Raw genomic sequence first — 24,478 nt, 5'->3', positions numbered from 1 at the left:
GCTTTTATTTACATTACACGTAATCTATTACAACATTTTCTTTTTTTTTTTTGTGGTTAGAATTTGTCTTCCTGTGTGGGGTAAAAGTCTTTATTAACTTATTTGAACATAAATGGATGGAAGCTGGTCTTGAATTACAAAAAAAAAAAAAAAAATGCTCATGAAACCTTATCTGAATCTTTATACATCAGAATCTCATTAAAATATGTTATTATATTATTTTAATCTATGTTCACACGTGGAAAATGTGCCTCTTTTGAAATAAATAGCTGAAAGATGGTGTTAAAAATCAAATTATTCTGCTTGAAAATAAAAAACAGTCCGAACACAAGTAGACAATTCTTTGCAGTTACATTTTTTTTTCCATTTTCCACGTGAAAGCATTTATTCATTTTTACCTTTTCTCTTTCAGAAAACAATAGAAAATAGCTCGTGCTATCTTCAACGTTTGTTCTTCCCAATCTCATTCAAAACATTGTTTTTGTATTATATTTTATGTAGAAACAATCGCCTTTTATTAACCTCTTCTCTCGCAGAATTAGTTTGAAGGTGATGTTGAATATGCATATATGTGTAATATTATAATGCCCACTCCAGCTGCTGATGATAATAGTAAAAATGGAAATAAAGGCAAAAAGTGAAGTTGAGCAGCCTTGAGGAATTCAGGTTGGTCCCACGGGACATTTCAGCTGTCACACGGCAGGATGAAATAAAAATGGGGAATAGATGTGAGGAAATATTACCTAATATGATGAAAAAATAGATCAGTGCAGACAAAAACAAGGTTTATTGCGCTCTTTTTTTATCTTGCTTTTTTTTTTTTTTTTTTTAAAGAAGAAGGCCTTTGAGCAGAGGATGATGGTGAAATATTTAAAAATGTAAATATATGCGAGGGAATGGTGAAGCTACTCCTTGCTGGAGCCCGCCCATGTGCGCTTTTTATGATATATTTTTTTTCTTCACGTGTGCAACAACTTGTGTGTTTTTTTTTTTCCTCTTCCTGCAGCGTTGCCTTCACTGTCCTTCCTCGCACGCTCCAACACAGTCGGCTTCCTCTCTCTCTCTCTCTCTCTCTCTCTCTCTCTCTCTCTTTCCCTCCTCCTCTTTTTTTTTTCTTCCCTATTTGTGAAAACGTCACTTGAAGGTCCCTCCCTGTTTGAATCTCATTAGTTTCTTGTGTGTTTCTCCCTGTCAATAATCCCGAATCCAGACTCTCTCTATTTCCATCCCTCTCTATCTGTCAATCAGGGCCGCCTTTGAACTGAAAACCACTCCGACCAACTTCAACTCTCTCAATCCGAGCGCCGCGGCTCCTTCTCCGGCTTTCCCTTTTTCCGCCAAGAGCCCCCTTTTTCCTTTTCGGGACTTTTTTTTTTTTTTGCGTGTGTGTATGAGGGACCGCGAACGCCGCACGCTGTGTGAGTGTGTATTTTTTTTTTTTTTTTTTTTTTAACCGGAGGGGGGGGAAACGCCAGCCGCCACGACACCCCCGAAGTCGCGGAAAGTGGGACTTTTTTTCGACGGCGAGGGGTCCATTTTTCAAAGTAGGAAAAAGTTTCTCCTTTTGGAGGTCTTCCCCCCACCCCCACTACCGAGAGCAGCAGCAGCAGCGAGCTAGCCGCCTTCAGTGAAGCTCGTGGGGGGGGAGAGAAAAAAAAAAAGAAACACACGCACACGCCAGGGCGAGAAAATGCCGCAACTTAACGGCGGTGGAGGCGACGACCTGGGCGCCAACGACGAGATGATCTCCTTTAAAGACGAAGGCGAGCAAGAGGAGAAAATCTCGGAGAACTCGTCGGCCGAAAGGGATTTAGCGGACGTCAAGTCGTCGCTCGTCAACGAGTCGGAAACAAATCAGAACAGCTCGTCGGACTCGGAGGTAAGTTCGGAGGTCCGCTAGCCCCTCCGCCGCCGGCACCACCACCACCACCACCACCGCTACCCCCCCCCCACCCCAACCAACTCCGAGTGGCCGCCGCGGCGGCGGCTTGCGAGGCGGACAACTCCTAGCGAAAATTCGGCCTGGGTCCTCCCAGCGTTTCATGGCTTTTTTTTTCCCCCCTTTCCCCCCCCCCCCCAAATCTCTCTCAAGGCGGAGAGACGGCCTCCGCCTCGGTCTGAAACTTTCAGAGACAAAACGCGAGAAAGTTTAGAGGAGGGTGAGTTCTGGCTTCCGTTTGAAAGTCCGCAGCCCTTGAATTGTGTCTTTTGGTTTATTGTTTAAAAACTTTTTTTGTCCCCCCCCCCCACCCCATTTTCTCCTCCTTTCCGCCGCCACGCCATGTTAGCAGCGAAAAGGCAAGATGGAGGGCTGTTCAAGAGCCCACCGTACCCGGGCTATCCGTTTATTATGATCCCCGATCTCACGAGCCCCTACCTTCCCAACGGATCACTTTCTCCCACAGCACGCACAGTAAGTTCACCTTTTTTTTTTTTTTTTTTTTAAATTTTTGTTTGTGTTTTTTCCTGGAACACAAACAAGACAACGTGACACGAGCGAGCCTTGTCGCCGGCGCTTCGGGAAAGTGTAAAAAGTGGACAGTCACGTAAAAGTCGACTTTTTGCGAGGGTCCCTGAAGTGTACAGTTGGAGAGGCTCTGGAGTCCCGTCTGTCATCGCGGCTAGCATGCTAAGTGGCTACTGAAAAAGGCCGCGTGTGCACATTTAAATTTCACGTGTCGTAATCGTAACAACAATTCATAATAACGAGAAATAATCACTATTAACGTGTATGTTTTTTTTTTTCCGTGTGGTGAGTGAATAATTCATTTGGCGGGTGCCCTCATCAAAAATGCCCTCTTTTCCCTTCTCAACAATGTGAAACCTGCACCAATGAAATATGCAAATGAGCTTCTATTTGCAAGTGTCAAATATAGGAGGACGAGCGTCCACACGTTCTGATTTGTTTTCGTTTGGAGGATTATTGTATGGTTTTTATATTTGTGTGTGTGTGTGTGGGTGAGGGGGGAGTGGCTTTCGTAACGACTGGAAATTCAAAATTCATCAATAAATTAATGTTATTTATTTAGCTGGGCTTTAATTATGCACCTCAATGATTCCCACCGGGGCCAGAGCGAGCCTTAAGCACTCTTACCCCCCCCCTCCCCGTTTTTTTTACACACACCCCTTATTTTATTTTAAACGTTTGCAATTACAAGTTGTGCGCTTTAGGACCTGTCATCTCATTTTACAAGGTTAAGGCGAAGGCGAGGCATTTAGGAAATTGGAACCCTCCTCGCCGCAATGGCCCCCCACCCCCTTTCCAGCGCAACCTCAGCTCCTGATATTTGTTTCCTCCATTTTCTATTGTGCACGCATTGAAAATGAATATGGTGGACTCGTAAGATATAATTGTTTGCTTTTGATTTGTGTGCACTAATTTTCCTTTTATTTTGTCATTGAAAAACAAAAAAGGCACGTCTTTTATTTGATTACATTTCAGTTTTTTTTTTTTAATGTAAAGGCGTACATCATTTATTCTTGTCAGAAGTGACACACACGCGCGGAGACGAGAAGCACTTCCTCGTGTGTTGAACTTTGCTCCTTCGATTCCACCTCGGCGTCGTTTTTAATTATTTCCTCTATTTCCGAGTTAAGATTTTCCCTGATTAGGAACAAAATTAAAGCGTAATTCCCACGTCTGCACGTCGTCTTCAATTTCCTTGTCAAGAGTTTCCTCAGCTTGGTGGGGGGAAAAAAGAAGCTTTGCCTTAAATTTTTTTTTTTTTTTTTTTTTTTACTCAAGAGTTTCTCTGATTTAGAATAAAAGAAGACAAGAAAAGGATTTGATTGGCAGGTGACTTGCATTGTTTGTCTTCACGATCTTCCTTGATTTAAATAAAATATAGCTTAGGTTCCCAAATCATGAAAATCCTTAGAAGGCCTTCATTATCCTTAAAAATAACATTTAATTGTTAATCCTGCTTTTTTTTTTTTTTGTTTGTTTGTTAATCAATAGTCACGAGCTGCTGTTGGGAAGAGGCTTTTCCTTTTTATGTGGTACAATTTTCTTCCATTTCATCAAGGTGGTCTTACGAAAAAAGACCTCAAAACATCTTCAATTGGACTTCCTGGATCCTGCGACTGGTCTGTAAATAAGCCCCCCCCCCCACCCACTGTGTCCGAGCCATTAGTGTCTTTGAAGCGGTCGCTAGCTCTAATATCAATGTATTCAACTTAAGCCGGCATTAATAATTCACCTGGACATTGATTAGCGGTCTGTTATGTGGCAACTTGCGACGATGACCGGTGGGAAAAAAAAAAGGGGGGGGGGTTTGATCTGGATTTGGATTTTTATTTTTTTCTGCAGAACAGCGGGGGGTTAACATCATTTATGTGACCTCTGGCAGGAATTTGTTTTGCCAAGCACCCCCAAGTCTAAAGAGGCTGACAATTTAGTATCATTTAAGCATTTGGACATGTGTCCAGCCTTTGAACAGAACCCCCCCCCCTTCCACGCCCCCCCCTCACTCGACACACATCCGCTCAGCTCGGATTTTTCCTTAAAGCCAGCACAAAGGCTTGCTGGGCTGCTGCTGCTGCTGCACTTGGCCTTTCTTGTTTTGTGTGCCAGCGTTAAGGTAAATGCTGGCATCCCACCGCAACAGGTAATTGCCCCCTCCCCCCCCACCCTTCCACTTTGACCCACCCCATAGCGCCTTTTTTTTTTTTTTTTTAAGTTTTGGCCAATGGAAAATATTCCGATGTCGGTTTACCACATGCATACTGAACGGTAGCCTTTCGTTCTTTGTGTTTTCTTTCCAGACACACTTTGCTTCTTATTCTCTTCATTTTAATAATGCACGTGGATTTTATTGTCCTCAGAACACGGAACGACAAGATCCTTTTGTATCTGTCGTAATTGGCGCACCGAGCGACGGTATCTCGGCTCAACATGGCGACATTGTCAGCACAACAATGCGTCAGCGTATGGATTACGCGTGTTCGCCTTCCTGTAAATGGATTTTTTTTTTTTTCCCCCCTTTTTCGGCCAAAGATGGGGATTTAAAGGATTGGGGAGGGTGGGGGGCACGGGGGTGTTACACCTTATCAAATTGGCTTTACATGCTAATGTTGTCTAATTGGTGTCTGCAGGGGGGTAGGCGGTCGGAGTTTGGGGAGGGGGGGCGGCTCGGCGTCAAAAATGTGCAAGGTTGCTGGGCTCTTTGTCTTGCAAATCAGAAAAAGTGGAAGCTTGCGAATTTCTCCCCCCCTTCCACCGCTCGTGAAATCTGCTTTGGATTTGACGAGTTAACTTTTAAGCGACTGCGGAGGAGGCGGGCTTGGAAGTTTGGCACGTTGAAACGCTCGGCCCGCGACACGTTAGTGGCCTCGCGTTCTCTCGTCTTAATTAGTCCGAAATGTAATTGTTCACGCTCTGCCAACAGCCGAGAGACAGAGTATAAATGTATTTTTATTTATTTATTTTTTTAGCAAAACAATAAATCACTCGCATATTTGCGCCATGATTCACGTGGAGGCTCGACCTCTCCCCGGCTCGACATGTGGTAAATTGTGAAGTCAATGAATCGCAGATGTAGAGGTGCAGGAGGGAGGGGGGGAGTGCATGTGTGCGCGTGTGTGTGTGTGTGTGTGTGTTGTAGGGGGGGGGGGGCATTGTGGAGAGTCTTTACAGTAAGGTTTTGTCAGTGCCTGGCAAATGAATGGGAAAGATTTTTGTCGTAAATATTTACCGAGAAGACGTGTGTTTATGTTTTTACCCTTCAATCTCTGCTCGCGGGGGCTTAATTGTTCAATTCGCGGGAATCAAAACGCGGATGCATTTCTCATCAGATTTTTCACTGGTGCAAAGGGAGTGGTAAAAAAGTGGCGGGGGGGTATCTGGGGGAATTCAGCTGCAGTCAAGTCGGGTTTGGACTTTTTTTTTTTTTTTTAATGAACTTTATTGACACTACTGTTTTAACATCTTGACATATTTTTGTAGACAGGCTTGCACAAAGGCATTCGTTTAGCAGCTGTGCACGACTAACTCCCCCCGTCTCTCTTTTAGTGTAAACCCCCCCCCCCCCTCCACTTCTAGCCTCACAAGCAACCTTCCCCCCCTGCGCTCGCTCACTTGCTTGCTCTTTCTCCCGTGCATTTCTATAGCCGCCGCCGCCGCCGCAGCAGCACACAAAGACAGTGGTGTACATCTGGAACGGCAACTTTTGTCATCCCGTTAAATGCAGCCCCAGTGGGCCGGCTGTTAAATTGCCGTGTGTTTATGTACCCCCATTTTCTTCCTTCCGTCTGTGGAATCTGCAGTAAAAATTTCGCGTGTTTGGTTGGGGGGGGGGGCCCTCGACGCGGGCAAGGGAGCAGGCCTCTGACTTCGGCAGAACGTCGAGTCTCCCCTCTCCTTGAGAGCGAACTCACCGTCTGAAAAGCCTTAAAGTGGCTTCCGTGGCCCGGTAGATAACCATCAGAATGCTTGTCAATTGCATCTTTCAGATGGGGTCAACCTCAAGCGCTGGTTGAGTACAGAAACAGCCACAAATGCCATATTTATTTCTGCTTCCAAGTAGATGGAGGGCGAGTCTAGTAAATCCTCTGCAGGCCGTTTCGAGAGTTGCTAGTAGTTAAATTTAAGCTGAGCATCACTAGTGTTTCAAAGAAATTAGATGTGTAAATTCCATATTTATTTGTTCTCTAAACTAGATGGAGGCTCCGCAAACCCACTGGACTAGCTAGTTGATTGTGGACAGATGGGGAAATCCAGCTTGAGTTGGTTTGGAGAGTTGCAAGTTGTAAAAAAAATAAGCTTCATAAGTGTTCTTCAAAGTTCACAGAAGATTAATAAATCCACTGAATAGAATCTAGAGCGTTACAAGTGTTCAAATTGAAGTTCATCCACGTTTACCTCTGTGTGATACAAGAACAAAAAAGGGCCGTGCTTTGCATTTTTCTCCAAACCGATTGGAAGACAAATAAATCCGCTGGATGTGATCTCAGGAGTTGCTAGTGGTTAAAATTCAAGTTCATTCACAAGGTGATCGGAGTGAAATGGGGAGGGGAGGGGGGGGGGCGTCAAGAAAGCGCGAAATGTGTGCGAGTGGAGGGAAGAAGGGGAGGCAGGGGGAGGGGTTAGGTGGCAGCGGCACTGGGCTGCGGGGTCACCCCCACAAAAGCCGCCTGAATGGAGCGCATAATTGCTGTTAATGGCGGGGCAATAGAGCGAGCGACAGTTCCTGGATAGATGTCCAAACAATGGCACCCCCACGCACCCACGCCCGACCCCGAGCGAGGGCTCACCAAAAAAAAAAAAAAAAAAAAAAAAGCAGCCAGGCCAGACCGGGGATGGAATTGGACTCAACAACTTTCACTTTTTACGCACGTTCAAGTCTGCCTCTGCTGGCTTTGGGGAAAGGGTCAAAGTGCACAGGTACTGACATGCTTGCCACAGACAATGGACACCCTGCCCCCATCCCTGACGCCCCCCCCTCCCTTGTAGCAACTTGGAGTGACCGTTGTGTCTGGAAACGGTGGCACTGCAGCTCCTAATGATCACGTGAGGCCACATAATGAGCAACATTGTCAAAGCGGCGCTCCATGAGGACCACAAACAAAGACCGACGTGTCTTTTTTTCTTGGAGACTGGATGAAACTCTTCAATAGGTGGGGGGGGGGGATATTTATTTTGCATAAAGTATTTAGATTTTTTTTTTATGCTTTATTTTGGTTTGACTTATCAGTTATCCTCCATATAAGAAAACTACAGAATGTGAATTTGAATATAAAGGGCTAAAAAAACCCCACTTCAAATCATGAAAACCAAAAAAATTGTAATTATACACTAGTTGAAAGTCCTACATTGCAATAATGATTTTTGTTTTCCAAATTTTCTTTATTTTGTTGGATTGTAATTGATTTGATTACATACAATATTCTATGGATAATATACAGCACAAAATTTATGGTACAAAAAACATTTTCTCTGTAGAAAAATCAATACGTTTCCATAATTAGTATTGTAGCCGGAAAGGTCAAAAACAATTCATAGAAAATATTCATTGTTTACCTTGTTAGAAGCATGCGATTGGATGAAAGATTGTTGTGAACAGAGATCTCGGAATAAAAGTAACGAGGTATTTTTCACATCCTTTATTACCAACTATTGGTATGTCCACTCTCATTGACACAGCCATCCATACACTTTTTCTTTTTTATTTTTTTTAATGCTAATATACTTGGTGTTTATCGTAAAGGGAATTCCTGTTGGAAATTGGCTTCGGTGTGTACTAAATGGCGATAAAACTCCAGCCTGTGTATTTTTAATCTCGTAATTAAACTTTTAATTGTAGCAGGATAAGCTCCGAGGAGTGATGTGGAATTGTGTGTGTCTGGGCGGGGGAGGGGGGGCCACTAATGAGGCGATACGCCATGAAAAGTGGTGGACGTGTGGCTGCGTGCGAAAGGTGAGGGAGATTTGCCAGCACAAACTGCAATAAATTCATCTGCTAATCTACGGATTATGGCAGGATTTGCACGTTAAAAGACGGGAAAAAAAAAGTTTGTGCGATGACTTCAATGCAAAAAGCTAATAAAGTAACCCCCCCGCAGCGTGGTACATTATTATTTTGTTTTTTATGTCCCCCACTCTCCGACGTTGATGAACACATTACAGCGGAAAAGCAGATTAATGTTGGCTCCTAAAGCAGATGTTAGAAACCTATTTACACAATAATATTAATAATAATATGCCTCTTGTAAAGAGACAGCTGCCAACTTGTGTACAGCCCGAGATAACATTTCCTGTGAACAGCTTGTTGTGGCCACACACGGGCCTGCCCCGAGCATGTGGGCCCCGCCGAGCATTAGAATGAAGGTAATGCGCTCTGGCCGCGTTTAGACAACTCCGAAAACGCGACGGCCGCAAATGGGATTGCTAAATGGCCTTTTCATATGCGCGATTTGCTTTTTCATGTCGATTTCACTCACGGCTCAATTCAACCTCAAATTATTATTACTTTTTTTTTTTTTTCCACCAGCATTCTCAAAATGAATACATTTAAAAATGTGCAAATTTAGTTTAGGTTTTTTTTTTGGTTTTTTTTTTTTTTTTTTTGCAAGCCTTGACTTTAACTGTTTTAAATTGGGTTATTGACAATGTGTTTGTCAAAGACCTGTTTTTCTCCTTGAGTTTTAGGAGTTGTTTCATATTATTCCTCTGACAAATGAATTCAGAAATTTTAGGATGAATATTCTCAGTAGCACATTGCTGGAGCGTCAGAAAAATGTGTACATTTTGGTCTGAAAGGGTCACTTTGGGCAAATATCGGGGTTTCAGGAACTCTTGCTAGGGGATTTGCCCTATTAAGACAGGTGGGCCTCCTTTCTGAAACCGAGGCCTACTTTTTAAGTACGGAGGAATGCAAATGACAACCAGGATGATTCGCATGTTTTCTCAAATTAATTTATCGTTACGACTTATCTAGTCTGAAGACACTGATCATGTCCAGGATTTCTCATAATAATTGTCAATTTTAAAACGGCGGGAAACTGGTCCATTATGAATATCAACAACCCTCACCTCTTGATTTCTATCACTGTGTTTACAGTTTCCAATGTCGGAGATCACTTGTACAACATTGCTAGGAATCACAATTTCATATCAGTGGTGAGCTATATTTAGAATAAGCCAGTGCGCTACTCATGGGAGGGTCCCTGGGAGCGACCAGGTCCCCACGGACACCATGTTGGTAACCCTTGGCCCGCACAGTCGAATGCCGGTAGAGCTGGCATCAAAGTTGAATGATTTTGAGGGAGTGCCCCAATGACACAGATCGCAAGACTGCAGCCCAAAATCCAGTAATGATTTCAATCACTCAGTCGAGACCATCCAACTGTCCCGAGTTGTCTGTGTATTTATTTCAGCGCACTGTGTCACCCTTCGGGGGGTGGGGCGGGGGACTTGAGTTCCGAAAGAAAGCGAATTGATTCACGGCATTGAGTGAATTGTCAATTGGTCTCCTTCCCTGCAGAGGTCAGAGTGAATGAAGTGACTTGTTTGGACAACCGCGACCCCCGCGGTCCAGCCGGAAGGGATTGACAGACTGAATGATTGACAGAGCGAGCGAGGGAGTGAACGAACAGGCGGGCCACCAGGTGGTTTGGCACTTTTGAAGCGGAAGACGATGCAATCTCGTCACCCTGAAATGACTTGTTTGATTCAAATAATGACCAGCCCGACATGGCGGCTGGCAGCTCTTGCGGCATCTCCTCAATGAACAATGGCATTTGTCTCGCAGCAATGAAGCAAAGCTGAGTCCAAATGATGATAGATATATTGGACCTCCTGTTTTAAAAAAACAAAAAACAAAAACACACACACGGCCCTGCATCTCGGAGAATTGGGCTGCATCCCGCTCTCTCCGTAATGACGGGTCTGGAAACAAAAATGAGACGAGTTTTACTTCAGCAGCTTCCCAAGTGGCAGTTTCTTTTCCTATCTGAGGGAGTGGGAGACTGCATTTTTTGTTTAGTTTGGAAGCCACATAAGTGGATCAACCCCTGTCGAAGTCCAAAATTAACACCGCAAAATGTGTCTTTAGGGGCTCAACTACACATGATATCCGCTCAAGACAAACTCTGGAATAACGCGCTGTTCTCTTTTGGACACACAAATACGGGCTGTTCCGCTTAAGAAGCTTAACATAATAAAATCAGCGTAACCCATCGGAGTCTTTGTTAGATAGTTATTTTAGGTCAAAATGTATCGGCACGCAATCCAAAGGTTGATACACGATACCGGCTATGAATCAGAAACCAGAGCCCTCATAATGAAAGTTGAGATTAGAAGATGGCATCGCCGCGCAGGGGAGGCCTCTGTGTCATGTGATGCCGTCGCAGTGCCCTTTAGAACCCGGAGCCTCCTTATCTTCGCTTTTTACGGCCTACGGTATCTTTATTGGCCGCCGCACTTTTGCATATTTGGAATATCAATAAAGATAAGTTTTGCGGTTCGTCATGAAATGTGGAGACTGAAGACTCCCTGGTTTGGACCCGGCCGGGCCCTCACGCGAAATCCCTATTCCTGTCTGTCACGGCCCAGGCACAAGAACGCAATAGACGCTGTTTGAACAGTGGCTTGTCTCTGGAGTGCATGAGTGCGAAGAAAGTAGCTGCATGTTTACATAGCTAAATTGTCCTTTGCCCCGACCCCTCCTACCCCCCCCTCTAGTGTCTAATGCACTTCTCTTCAAACATTCTCCCAAGTGTTGCGATGACCCCCACTGAACAAGTTCTCATTGCCTGCCCAGCACTCAGTCTGAATGTTTGGCCGAACAAAGGCATGCGGTTTCTACCCTCCTGCGGCTGTGCTGTCTCAACCAGCACAACTACGTCATAAAGTCTTACATGGCTCAATTGGTCACACGCAGACAAAATGGAAGGCAGTGTGTGCACGGGTGTGCACGTGTCTATCGACAGATAAAGCGATAGATGAAGCGTTGTCCTACAAGGTGCTAGACGCTGACATACGACCCGGTCATCAAGCTAATTGTTGTTTGAATTAGCCGTTATGATCCGATGACAAATGCCTCTCGCGCTGGCCGCCAGAGCGGAAAATGTTTCCAGGGGATTGGCATGATGTTTTGCGAGTGTGTAAACCTGGCTTCAACAAGATGGATAAATGCAATTATTGGACAGACGTGGAGTGGAGGAAATCCATTTAAAGCCCGTAAAGCTCAGCAGGGTCCGCAGTTAATTCATTTGGCCAATTTGCGGGGTGATGTACGAGTGTCAGGGCACATTAGTCAGGCTGGGGTAGAGGTGTGTGTGTGTGTGTGTGTGTGTGTGGTGTGTGTGTGTGTGTGTGTGTGTCGGCTCGACGGTGTGGATGGATGTGGCTGCGCTGGAGAGACTGCGTAGGGATTACAGAACTCGAGATGCTGATCGGTCGCAAAGAAGTTTACTTGGCGGGCAAAGCAAATGAAGCCTAGACATCGAAGTCACAAAAGATGCAGTGTGCGCAACGTGCGGGATTGCGTTGCAAATGAGGTGGGGGGGACGTGGTCGCGGTCCAGCACACGCCTGAGTGAATAGCAACATCATTTAGCATCCACTCCGCTCAATCAGCTGCCGTCATCTCCAGCATGCCCTGTAATTGCTCAGTGTGTCCACTTCCAGCCAAAGATTTTTCTGCCGCCAGATCGCTTCTCAAGATAAAAACTGATGAGAAAATTTGTCTTGTGTTGTTGATGTTGACGTCAGGGAAAGTTGCATTCCATCTTCCCTCACACGGTGAGCAATGCTGACGCTGATGCTACGTTTACTGCGATAGTGGGAAGTCTTTTGCGAGTGGAGTCTCGCTTGTTAACTTGTCAACGCTTGCAATACTCTGATGACTGAAATTTGCTTTTTCCGTTTGAGCAATCTATTGTTTTGCTCGGGTAGAATCACTCAACGGTTGCAAGAGCTAAGTCCTTTTGCAAAAACAGAGGTTAGCACAGTGTCCGTGTTGAGGGAAGCGTTGCTTTCCAACCGTTCTGCCACGGTCTTGCCTTGAAACATGGAAAGCAAGACCTCTCGCTAAGATGCTCCATAAGTGGCTCACACCAGTCTGAAGTGGCTCTTGTCCGAGTTGGACGCAGCGTTCGTGTGTCAGCATTTGTCACTTGACAGCAAAGCGACCGTCCCCAGCGCAGCCAAGCCGGGTGCGAATGTGGAGGCTTGTCAAAAACAGGTGCGGTGCTGGCCCTCGGGCTTGACGCACAGCAGCTGGGGAAAGACTTATGGCTCGTGGTCAAGTTCGGGTCAGAGGCCTTGGGTTGACCCCCCCCCCCACCCCCCGCCTTGACTGTGAAGAAACTGGGAACTACAAGACTTTGACGCGCTGTATGCAAGTTTCTGAACCACTATTTGGTGAACTGGACTTACTGCTCGTCAGCCTTTTTAACGGTTTCTCTGCATTGGTTTCAGCTCTTTTATTTGTAGCTTTGGTAGGACGTGAGACCAGACTGAATCCATTATTATGAAAATTGTCAATTTAGCTGCTGATCCAAATTGTAGGATGGCAGTTGTTTTCTTTGAAAGTGAAATTTTGTTGAAATTCCCAAATGTTTGATGAAAACATTTATTGTCTGCCTCGGCACGCGAAGATGCCTTTGAACAACCCGGAAAGCAATGAACAGCACATTGGCAATTTACAAGGTCCTCGCTGAGGCTCATCCAAATTGGCTGTCAAGCACCAACAACTTTGAGTCGAGTTCCTGTCCAAATATCTGTTTGCCAAATTGTTGAAACCATGATTGTATTTGTGAATGAATTGATGAATTCTTTTAATTTACTTTTAGGACAGATGCTAACCATATATGATGGCCTTTGGGTGTACTTTTCATTGTAAATTATGACTCTGCGTTCTTTGAGCAACATCTGATGCAGGCAAAAATTTTGCTTGGTGGCAACAGAAACATGGAACACATTAGCAATGGGGCGAATACTGCAGCGTAATGGTCTACGGGCAGCCACAGGAAGTCCTCAGCGCCTCTTAGGAACGGTCCCAATCATCTTTGCGAGTGTGAAAATTACGTCGCTGTAGCTTTGCATGTGCATATGTCATCGATTCCCGAATTCGACTGCTCACTCCCTCCCAAAGTGCTTTCCCAAATCTCCTGGGAGAACAACTGTTTCTACTGCCCATAGGCAAGACAAATTCCTTACGTTGACTCTGAAAAAGGAAAACTTGTGGAAGTTTTCTATACGCTCCCGCAGATCGTTTTACATCAGCGGTACGGTGGTCTTTACACAACTGTTCCCAGTTAGTGGCAAGCTGCCAGTCTTGACTTCGGTCGCCAGTTGGGCAAATGTTTTTCACGACCACTGGATTAAGTTTCACACTATGCAGCTCAGTTGTGAAGGTATTCAAGGTATCATTTTCAACATCTCAAGTGGGGATTAAAGGGAAAATTTGAAAAAGTCACCTGGAGAACATGCGTGGTATTCTGAATGTATTTTTGGACAGTCAGCACAGATAAGATACTCTGTGGCTGAGGTGGAAAGCGGCCCCTGCTGACATTTGAGCGACAAATAAATTACAAAACTGGCCCCGACTCGATGAGTTTCGTTTGTTGGCTTTGTAAAGTCTCTGGCAAGACGACACGGTGCGGTCGGAGACGCCGGAAAAAAGTCAACCTCAAATTGCTTCCAAATAATGATTGAGGCATCAACACGGGTGAACGCTGCGACGGGACTGCTTCCACTTTGGGGTTTTTATGCTGGATGGAGTCGAGCCCACTGGGATTGCTCCGCTATGACAAATGGTTGTCACAAAATAGACCCCCGCTACCACAGAAAATCCAACTTTTCTTGGCATACATTGTGGAGAGAATCGTTTTTTTCCCCCCGTTTTGAATTGGTCTTGCCGTGCGGTTTCCTCGGATGGGCTGCCCGGAGCCGACTGCTTCCACATCAGCCTTCTGCTCTGGTTTTGGTTTCAAGAAAAATAGGGCCCGTGTATTTGTTTTTTCTGAATACCACAGTGATGGGTGCCAAACTTCCCAATTTGCCAAAATCCCCACACAAGTCATCCCCTTGTATTCTCAAGTCTTTTGTGATCTCATCACACACAAGAGGCACACCTGCCCTTGTGATCGAGGTTTCACCCCACCTGTAGCTCATCCATCCAGTCCTTGCCTCGCTTTTCGATGTGACGTGATTTAACAAATCATGCCAGTAATGATTCAATTGGGCATAAAGTAATTGAGGGACCGCCTGCTTGCCATCTGTCCGGTGAGATTAATGCTCTGCGCGATTAAACGTGACCTTGGGGCCGCGGAGGGAGGTGCTAGTGGATACCAGGATCGGATGATTTAACGTTTAAAATCCAGCGATATAGATACATCGGATGGACAAATGTTTACCAAACACTTTGAAATGTGTTTCCACCCTAGTCTGGGTTTGCCTTAAAAATGGCGGCGGGGTTGAGACTAACGACTGACCGTGCGGTGCGTTGATAGCCTCAACGGCGACTGCTGTTTTAACTCTTATTTTATGTGTGGCTTTGTAAGGACTCCTGAGCTTTGGTTTCTCTTTGGATAGCATCCAGAGACTACAAGGCCTGCTTCTCCTCAGCACTCCTGCGGGGTCGGCGTAAAGGGCCCTGCAAAGCTCCGTTATTGGATTTCAGGCCTGATCTGGTTGTTTTTGCTGCGTAAACAGGACATTAAAGACAGAGGATGGGGGGTAGAGTTGGCGAGCTAATGAGCCTTTGTGTCAGCGTGAGCGCGACGGGGCGGCTGTGCGTTGAGTTTTCAAGCCTTATCCTCTGCATCCGCCATTGCGGTGACACGGAGCGGAGAAGAGGAGCCTACACCCCCGCATTTGTCTGATTATAGTAAATAGAATCAACAGATGTGTAAAAGACATTAGCACGGTTCACTCTGTGCCTTACCATACTTCCGTCACGTTCTTTTCGGGAGGAACAACATCCCTCTTGTTCTGCCGTACAAAAATAACCATTTTAATTGCTATGGTTGTCATGGTGCGACCGTTTTGCGGCAGGCAGGACCTGATTGAGGTGACACAGGCCGACGGGGTAACTGAGAGATGAGATACAAGGAAATTGCTGGGCGGTAATCGTAGATGGCACGTTACTATTAGCACGTCCCAACTGGTTCAACTTTGCCCCTGAGAGATGAATGAAGGAGTACATAAAAAAAAAAAAAATGTATTGCGCTTGTCCTTGTTTGGGTTGTGCGAGGGCTTCAGACTGTGCCATCTGACTTAAGACGAGAGACACTTTGGACATGTTGCCAGCCGATCGATTGGCTCATGGCACCGAACAATGATGAATGTGAGGCTTTGTAAAGCACTTTGGGCACGGTGACGCCGTAGATAAAGCCCGACACAAGTCCGTTCACCATTTGAATGAAGTGAAGCATATTTTGAAACAATCAGATTCCATCATTTTATAAGCTGATCCAGTTTGTACCCAGCATGCCTGAAGTTGTTCCTCTTCCTGACTGATTTGTCTCTGCCATGCTCTTACCCTTCAAACTCCCTTCCTATTCTCTTCTTCCACCCAGAAATCCCTCCCCTGCCATCCCTTTCTCAGTATGTGCTCTGATTACCTCTCCAAACTGGCAATAAGTTGATTGCTTTACAGAGATGATGTAAGCCCCTGCCCTAGGGTACATCAGGTTGGATTTCTCCTTCTTTATCTTGTAAAGCCTAAATTAACAGCTGGTTTGGTCGGAGTTCTCCCGGATCTGACTAAAGGATTAGGCTCGGTTCTCATGCGAGTCAATCCAGTTTGATTTATTGCAGGTCTATCAAAAAAAAGATCAATGGGAGTTCTTTTGAAAGTAAATCCTTAATCGCTCTTTGCACTTATGTGTCATCATAGTGATTTTTTTTTTCTCTCTCTCTCTCCCTTTCCCCCCATTTCTCACTCCCTCATTTTTATTCTTTCCATACACCTTGTCTGCTTTTTTTTTTTTTTTTTTTTTGACCCCTTCTTCTACACTCCACCCTCCCCTCAATCTATGGTAGTGATTCGCCCCACCGACAGTATCAGGGTAGCCGGATAGATTTTCTTCCTCTGCTCTCATTAGTGAGCCATCCAGGCAAGGCAGCTGCAAGTCGGGCGTTAGCATTCTGTGGTCGTGCTCGCAACCTTTGTGCTGCTCGTGTTTTGTCTTCACTGAAACTTTCCTGTATTAAGCCCGTCACTCACGCCAGGCTTGGTAATGAGGAAGTTGAAGAATTTATGTGTTTGGTTCTTATAACCTCTGACTCTGTGATCCATATTTATGAACACAAGACCGAAATGACAATACTACCGAATGAAATGGCTCTTGTTGCGCTGCTGATTGTTCCTTAAGGACACTATTTTGCTTCCGCAAGGCTTTTGTGGTTCCTAATCATTTGTACCTCTCTTGGCTTGATCTGAATTTTGTTCCTTTTGAAGCCAGAAGCTTGGAGAGAACCCGTAATCAGAATAGAGTCCCAAAGTTGTACCACTTCATTCACTTCAGTATGGTAACACATTAACAGTATTTGCATCTGTATTGTTTAGTATTGTCTCTTGAGATGCTCACCAGATTGTAGAGGTGTAACGAGATACTGGAGCCCATTAATAATCTACAAAACGCAAAGCTCCTCCTTCCTGCTGGACTGCGCAGCTGCTACGGGTCCTTATCAGAAGGCACGGCTCGATTGCTTGGATTTATTCCTGCTACCACGAGCCACTCAGGCTTCTCGGGACCATAGTTTATCTTTAAAAAGAAGGCCACCTGAATAAAATCCCATTTCCCCATGTTTTCATATCTCCGATTTTAAGTTTTTTTAGGGGTACCTTGTAAATCTTCGTTTTGGTACATACTGCCATATTTATTGAAACACTGACGTACCCTAAGACCCCATTCCAGACCCATTTCTATGACACCGTATTCATTTCGGTTCGGTGCGGTATGCAGTCTAAATTGCAAGGTTTTTAGTGCTAATCTAATGCATGTCGTTGATTGACAACTATTGTTCCTGTTTCTAAAGGGTGGAACTAGATGCTTCAGTCCATTGATTGGTTGACAAAGAATCATCACTTAGTGCTTGTTTTCTGCTCAGATGCTAAAAACGACTGCAAAAAGAGTCTTGGCAGAGTTGCGCTGTTATCACGTCACAGGATTCACGTAGCAGACGCTGCAAACAGAAGACGGATCAGGATTTGATGTCAAGCTTGCTGGAAACGTGACTCAATAGATCCTGCGGAGGGAAGGTTGATATGACCTCACAGTCCAAGCGTGGGAACGTGTCACGTCGCTTGTGTTGAGGACACCCAGCTTTATGTTTTTAACGGCCTCTAAGGCTGTTGTCCAGTTTTTGGATTCTCGATCAGCCCTTGACGTTCGCACATCCCGCGTCACGGGTTACTATTCTTGAAATTCCGTGCGAGATGAGCCGTGAAAAATTCAGGTGTGTCCCGCTGACACGCTCGGCCCAGCTGACTGGCACACGGACCCGGGGTTCTGCAGGGGTGGGGTGATGCAAGGCTGACAGGATACGTGGGAAGGAAGGGCCTTGCTGTCAGCCAGCTGGACCTCTTAATCCTACAGCCTTGGGGAAAGGGTGTGTGTGTGTGTGTGTATATATATATATATATATATAATATATATATATATATATATATATGCGTGTGTGTGTGTGTGTGTTTGTCTCGGTGTCAATTCTAGCACACATCTCTCGCAACTCTGTAGCCCAGCTGAGTCCATGTGTGTGTGTTTGTGCTCCATTGAGACAACCAAGGTTTGTTTACCGTATTGCTCCCTTTAAACGCCGCTCTGTATTCACATCCAGACGACACTGTCTCTTGCCACTTGACAGAGAGCATTTCGGGGAGGGGGGGGGGGGGCGAGGAGGAAGTTGTAATAATACCCTCCCTCCCATTTCTGGCTGTCATAGGCTCCCCCCCCCCCCCCACTGTGAATTAACACTCTAATGCAAAAATTCTTAGCTCGCCACGTACCAGCATGATGACCAACATTAAAAAAACACCGTTAAATAAAATTTGTACTCAAATAAATGTTTAAGAACAGTTGTTAAAGACTAAAGACGAATGTGGTGGACTTAATGCAGTTGAACTTTCCTGAGCCACCTTTGTCACGTGTCCCTTAATTTGAGAATCACTATTGTAACAATTGAAAACAATTTACGCCGTCATGTTACATTGTTTTTTTTGGGGATGGTGAATCTCTCTGAATGTTCTGTTTTGATGCCAATGCGTGATTAAGAGAATTATGGAAAGTAAAGGAAAGTAAAAACGGCTACAGGAAAGGAGCAAAAAGTGCTGAGGAAGCTCCACCCTGTGGCGTCCTTGCCAATACCAGCTGTAGTGACACCTCTGACTTGGAGAAGAACTGCAGCACATTTTCAAAAAACTGCACTCGACCATAAAGGCAAACTACGGACAGGAACCGTCGCACTGGGTAGAAAGCGAGAAAGCGCAAGTAGACAGAGGCTTTCGTAGGAGGTTTACTCCTCAAAAGAACACGGGGCGGCTCAGCCTCTGGCACGCAGAGGTTACATTTCGTGACGCACTTTTGGCGCCACGTCAAAAACTTGAGTCATCTGAAGGAGACGACTACTGATGTTGCGTTTTGCTAAAAAGTTAAAAGCTGCTCTGTGATTCCAGATTTTTTTATGTGAGAATTTTTAATTCATTGTAGAATTTACTGCCAGTGGTTTGTAATTTTTTTTTTTTTTAAATGTCTTCGTTTACAAAAAAGATAACTTTTGCAGTTCATACTGGACTGATTTGTGAACCAAACCTTGACCTTAAGCAAATGTATTTTCCCAGCCAGGTTTTTAAATGTTTTTTATTTCTTAAATATACCCATTCCTACACATTTTCTGCTTTTTTTTTTTTTTACTTTTGTTAGAAAAACATCTACAAAAAAAAACCTTTTCACCAAGACGCGATGTTAAATGGCTCTGAAAGCACCACCGGTGAACAAACCTTTTTGTCATTTTACCAAAACAGCTGGATAAATGGCTTCAATGATGATTTTTTTTTTTTTTTAGCCTTCTTCTCTACTGCCACAGTTTGAATGTGTGAAGTGTCGGTTTAAAAAAAATGATGTTCAACGAAAAATGAAACGCTGGGCATATTTCACGTGGTGGTCATTCACATACTCGGTTGACGTGATCGGCTAATTCACGGACTTTTCTGCAGCTTGGTTTAATGCCACAGACGTCCTCTTTTGATGCGGAAATGAATCAAGTGTTATAGAGTTAGCCGTTATTTTTTGCTGCATTTCTTAAAGTCAACCCAAGCAATCATTTTATTCATCGAGAATGCTTTTCGAGCTTTGGTTCCCGGTCGCTCCATTCAGAAATGGGGACTACGTGACTCGGCGGTCTTTGTGCAAATGTTTACGACATCCACTCCATTTACCCACAAATTCCATTGGATTAATTCAGGGTTTGTTTTTTTTTTTTTTTTCTGCTGCCAGAATCGTTTTTCAGTTTCAATCAGCAATAGTTACTCGTGTCGCCGTACTCAGAAGTACCTTGGTGCCTTTTGTTTACAAAACTCTTTTTATTGTGCCCATTTCTAGCTTTAATGAGGTTTTTGCCACGTAAATGGATCTCTCGTTCCAGCACGCTGTCGCCGAGCGGCCAATTGCATCACATTCTCCTCGTCGACGTCGTATTTAGCGACATTCCGTTTGCGCTTCCTCCCAGTTTCTGATTTATTTATTTTTATTTAGCTCCCAACTCTCTCTTTGCATATATCACAAGCTGGCAGGCTAAGAGCTTGGGACTTCCCCACGCCATACACTCCAAGCCTTTGATCGCTTTGCTTTGGAGGTAACATCAAACGGCGCGGCGCAGAAAGGCAGCTACTACTGTGAAGTTCAATGTTCAACTTGATGGCTTGGCTGAGGGCTTTTCCCTCCCCACCACCACAACCCATCCCTCTCTCCTCTAGCCCAACACCACCACCACCACCACCGCTACGCCGCGCCCCACCCTCCAACGCTCCCTCGATCCCTCTCCTGCATCTCTCAGCTGACAAAAAAAAAAAAAGAAAAGAAAAAGAAAAACAGTTTGAAGGCAAGGTTTTAATGCCTCCGACCTCACCTCCATAGTGCGGAGGCTGCGCGATGCAAGACCTCCTCCCCGCTTAAATTTCAGACGTACACGAAGGTATTGCCGTCTGGCCCGTGTTGTTAGAAAGGTGCAGCCTTCTCCTGTATATTTCAGACGGTTGCGTCAATGCCAACCGTGAGGCCTGCTGCGGCAGGAGGGGAATCGCAACATATTATTATTCTGGGATTTAGTCTACCCCGTGCCTCCCATCACACCTGCCAGAAGCAAGGAAAATATCCCAAGAAGAGACGATATTTGATGCACATCTCCATTTGAAATGGTTGCACTTTGAATCAATACTGCGTGAAATCGAAACGGCGCCCTCCATCCATTCGTAACGGCGACGGTGCATTTTCTAACCCTGGAAAACAAACTACCACGTAAAGCCAATTGGAAACTACCAACTCGCGGCGTATGCATTTTGTTGCCTATTTATAAATTCTCATGACGTTCGTCCTCAAACATAGCGTTGCCATTTCCGTTTACTTACTTGCTGTCGCTTCAGTTTTTCTCAAAAGTAGAGAGAATTATTATTATTTTTTTTTCATATATTTTGTGTTTTGCCCTTGGTGAGATACCATTTCACCAATGGTCCACTGCAGAATCAAAATGCCACCCTCCAGGGCTGCACAATTACGTCCAAATGAACAATAATCGGGATTATTTTGATCAATATTGTAATCATGATTATTAATCATGACTGTGGATCACTTTAGGGCAAAATCTTTATTTTTGTTGCACTTTTTCTTTTTAAACGAACATTATGTAACACTTTTCACTTCAAAACGAATCTCGAAATAAGAATAAATGTAACATAATAAATTCATGCTTTTATTTTGAAGTTGGCACTGGAGTGCAGAGCCAGAGTTTAATGAAGCATTCATTGTGCATTCGCCCCCTGTTGGCTGGCTGACTAGGTTGCAGGCACTTCTGCAAGTGATGCACTTTTCATATGCAGCTGTGCTCGCATTCGAAATGCTAAAAATCGCTGATGATCAGCCTTACTTAAATGTAGCACCCAATATAACAATTAAAATCCAATGAATTGTGACGCTGTGATGTTTTCCGACATGAACCAGGAATTCGTCCTCACCTGTTCTTCCATAGAATAGAATAGAGAGCGAACGTTGCCCCATATCTTTCTACATGGCACGCAACCTGTGAGCAAACAAATGTTTAGTTTAATTTAGGTTTTTTTTTGGAACCCGCAATAAGCAGCATATAAGTGAGTTTCCAAGACCTCCCCCCGCCACCCCCCTCTCCCCCGTTATCCAGGTCATAGCCTGGCTCTACTGTGCTTTTCCAGTATTTCAATGACTTAAGACCGGCTGAGGTGCTCCAGCTAAATGCTGCTTCTCTCTCACCCTCTCATGTGCTTCCTTGTCTGACTGTGCCAATTAGCAAAAAAACGTGCGGCCCGCTTTTCTTCTTCGCCGCTTCAGCTTCCTAGATAGACGCGAGCGTATGCGCATGTTTTGGTGTATCATTAGCTCGGTGTGCGGGGAAGCGTGCGCTAGCTTCTGCTGTCTTATCTCCATGTCAATCACGGCATAAGTGTGTGTGTGTGTGTGTGTGCGCGCGTGTCTGAGAGCATCAGTTGTAATGATCTCCATCCAGCCTGTCGGTGCGCGTTAGCGCCCGGCTTTCCTCGCCCTCGGAGCGAACCGTTCCCTTGCTAATAGATGCAAAATTAAGATGATCAATAGATGGCCTCAGCTCATTATTGACACGTTATCTTCGGCGTGGGATTTTTGTCCGGGGGCGGGAGAGGAGAGGGTTTGGACATGCAAGGGAAGAAGATACAAAAGGGGGGAGCGGAAGAACCTTTTTATTTTTATTTTATTAAGGCATTTATATCAAGCATGAAGTCACATAGTCTCACTCGGGCTTTTCGGTTGTCCTGTCGGAAGACTAATCACTTTGTCAAATTAAATATTCATCAATAATTGGCATGTTTGTGCAGGGGGGGAGGACAGATTGCCACGTGATTAAGTGATAATTAAGAGTGAGGTGTGTGTGTGTGCGGGTGTCTGATTCGTAGGAGTCGTATGGTCAAGTTAGGAGAGGGGGAAACATGGAAAATTCTGGCCCGTGCGTGATAATACGTCGGGGCTTATTGTCACGGAAGCGTCACTCATTTTAATGAGCCCTTTATTACTTATTTATTCATTAAAACTATCTTGTGGAAGGAAGAAGTGATGGCAGTGAGCGTGCAAGACGGTCAAGTGCGAGCGAGCTGTAGGTTAGCTCGGGAGTTGGCAGGGAAAAATATTGCCGTCATTAATTTGGTTAGCAGTATTTCACCCAACAATTTGAATTGATTTTTTTTTTTCTTTTTTTTTTTTCTAGTTAATCACTTTGAAACGCCTTTCTTGGTTACAAAGCACAATTTTGCCATAGAAAGTCTTGATCACAGATTTTAGCCCATAATTTATATCAGTTTATTCATTAATTGGTTCATAGAATTATGGAAACAGCATTGAGGCATTTTAGTCACTGTTTGTGAAATTGCTGGAATACTCAAACGCACTGTATGCCCTAAAATGTTTTGATCACCATTTAATTGTGTTTTGTTAGTTGGTAATGAAATTATTATACAATTTTAATACATTTTCTGATCACTGTTTGTTCATAGGATTAAGTGGAAAAAAAAACGTTTTGATTACAGTTTACGGTGGGTGTGCTTTGATAAAAAACGTTTTGATTCTTTTTGTTGATTGGTAAAAATAAAACACACATAAAGCTCCAATCATTGTTTGTAGCACCATTACTTGAAAACATCTGGACTAATTTCGAGGAAACTTTCAAAATAAAAAAGAATTCATAAACATAATTTCAATCAAGGTGCCGTCTAATCTTACCCCATGAGCCAGGATAATTCTTCAAAGTTGTAAAATGTCTAGTTTATGAAATGATGAGTTAATAAAGGCATAACTTGAAGCCATTTTTAGGACTCGCGTTGCGATCCGGCGTTTCTCATGAATATTCAGGCTGGACTGCTTCCAGGTGCACTTTCAGGTGCCAAAGAGACCAAAAAAAAAAAAAAAAAAGCGTGTTTGCAGCTCGGTACGTTGCTTTTGTGCGGATTAATTGCCTGTGTGTGTGCGCGGTGCCTCCTGCGTGATACTTTGGGATTGATGAATATGTGTAGGTGTATTCGTGTGATAGCGCGCGGCGGTGTTCCCGGCGTGTCGGAAGTCTTTGTTGAAGCCTGAGAGTGCACACATTGTCTCCCCCGTGAGGAGCAGCTTCCTTATATCCCGTCTGCCGTTTAACTAATTCACAGCGAATTCTCGCAGAACAAAAAAGAGGGGGGGGGGGACCCCCCCCCCCCAAAAAAAAAAGAAAAACATCAAGGGCAGCTCTCCTTGTAGCGCTATAACAAATAACGGCGTTCTCCAGCAGACTGTGGGCGCTGCGCAGTTCACACCCTCAGCTGAGCTCAGCTGCCGTTTCACCTTTTTAACTCCCCCCCCCCTCCCCCCACCACATTTCACGTAGAGCTTGTGGCGACCTCCTCCCAACCCGCCTCCTGGCCTTGCCTCGCGCAAAGAAGAGGCCTGCACTGGGGCCATCTTGTAGGTCAGTCCAATCAGGGCGGTTTAGTGCCGTCGACGCACGAGGGTACTTCTTGTAATAGCGCCGCTATCCACACTTTGTCGTAGAAATGTGGGCCTTAAAGAAATTGTTTTGCAGGCCCATTTGCAGCTTTTTTGGTGAATAAAGCACAAAAGTGAAACCAAATATTGGTTACAATGCAATAAAAGCTCATCTATGTAGTAGTTGTAGTTATTGACTACATTTTTCATTCTTCGGTGTGGGGATGAAATTCAAATCAAAGATTTTTTTTTTTTTCCTGTTAAGACATTTTGTTGTGTAGTTCATTGTCATAAAG

General features: G+C 44.6%; 1 protein-coding gene across 28 annotated transcripts in view; it reads left to right on the top strand.

The window, feature by feature from the left end:
- Nucleotides 1-709: 709 nt before the first annotated feature.
- Nucleotides 710-24,478, top strand: part of tcf7l2 (transcription factor 7 like 2) — a 93,897-nt gene continuing 70,128 nt past the window's right edge. For 7 of the 28 annotated variants that reach the window (XM_061810819.1, XM_061810816.1, XM_061810815.1 and 4 more), the window contains exons 1-3: nt 712-1,879; nt 2,093-2,159; nt 2,289-2,413. In XM_061810819.1, the coding sequence (XP_061666803.1) occupies nt 1,691-1,879; nt 2,093-2,159; nt 2,289-2,413 (381 nt within the window). In that variant the 5' untranslated portion in view covers nt 712-1,690. Of the gene's footprint in view, nt 1,880-2,092; nt 2,160-2,288; nt 2,414-24,478 lie in introns of all 28 variants that reach the window. The other 21 variants (XM_061810823.1, XM_061810821.1, XM_061810814.1 and 18 more) reach the window with 7 other exon arrangements.

The sequence above is a fragment of the Syngnathoides biaculeatus genome, chromosome 22 (assembly GCF_019802595.1).
Source record: "Syngnathoides biaculeatus isolate LvHL_M chromosome 22, ASM1980259v1, whole genome shotgun sequence".
Taxonomy (NCBI): domain Eukaryota; kingdom Metazoa; phylum Chordata; class Actinopteri; order Syngnathiformes; family Syngnathidae; genus Syngnathoides; species Syngnathoides biaculeatus.
This window is presented reverse-complemented; position numbering and strand designations above follow the sequence as displayed.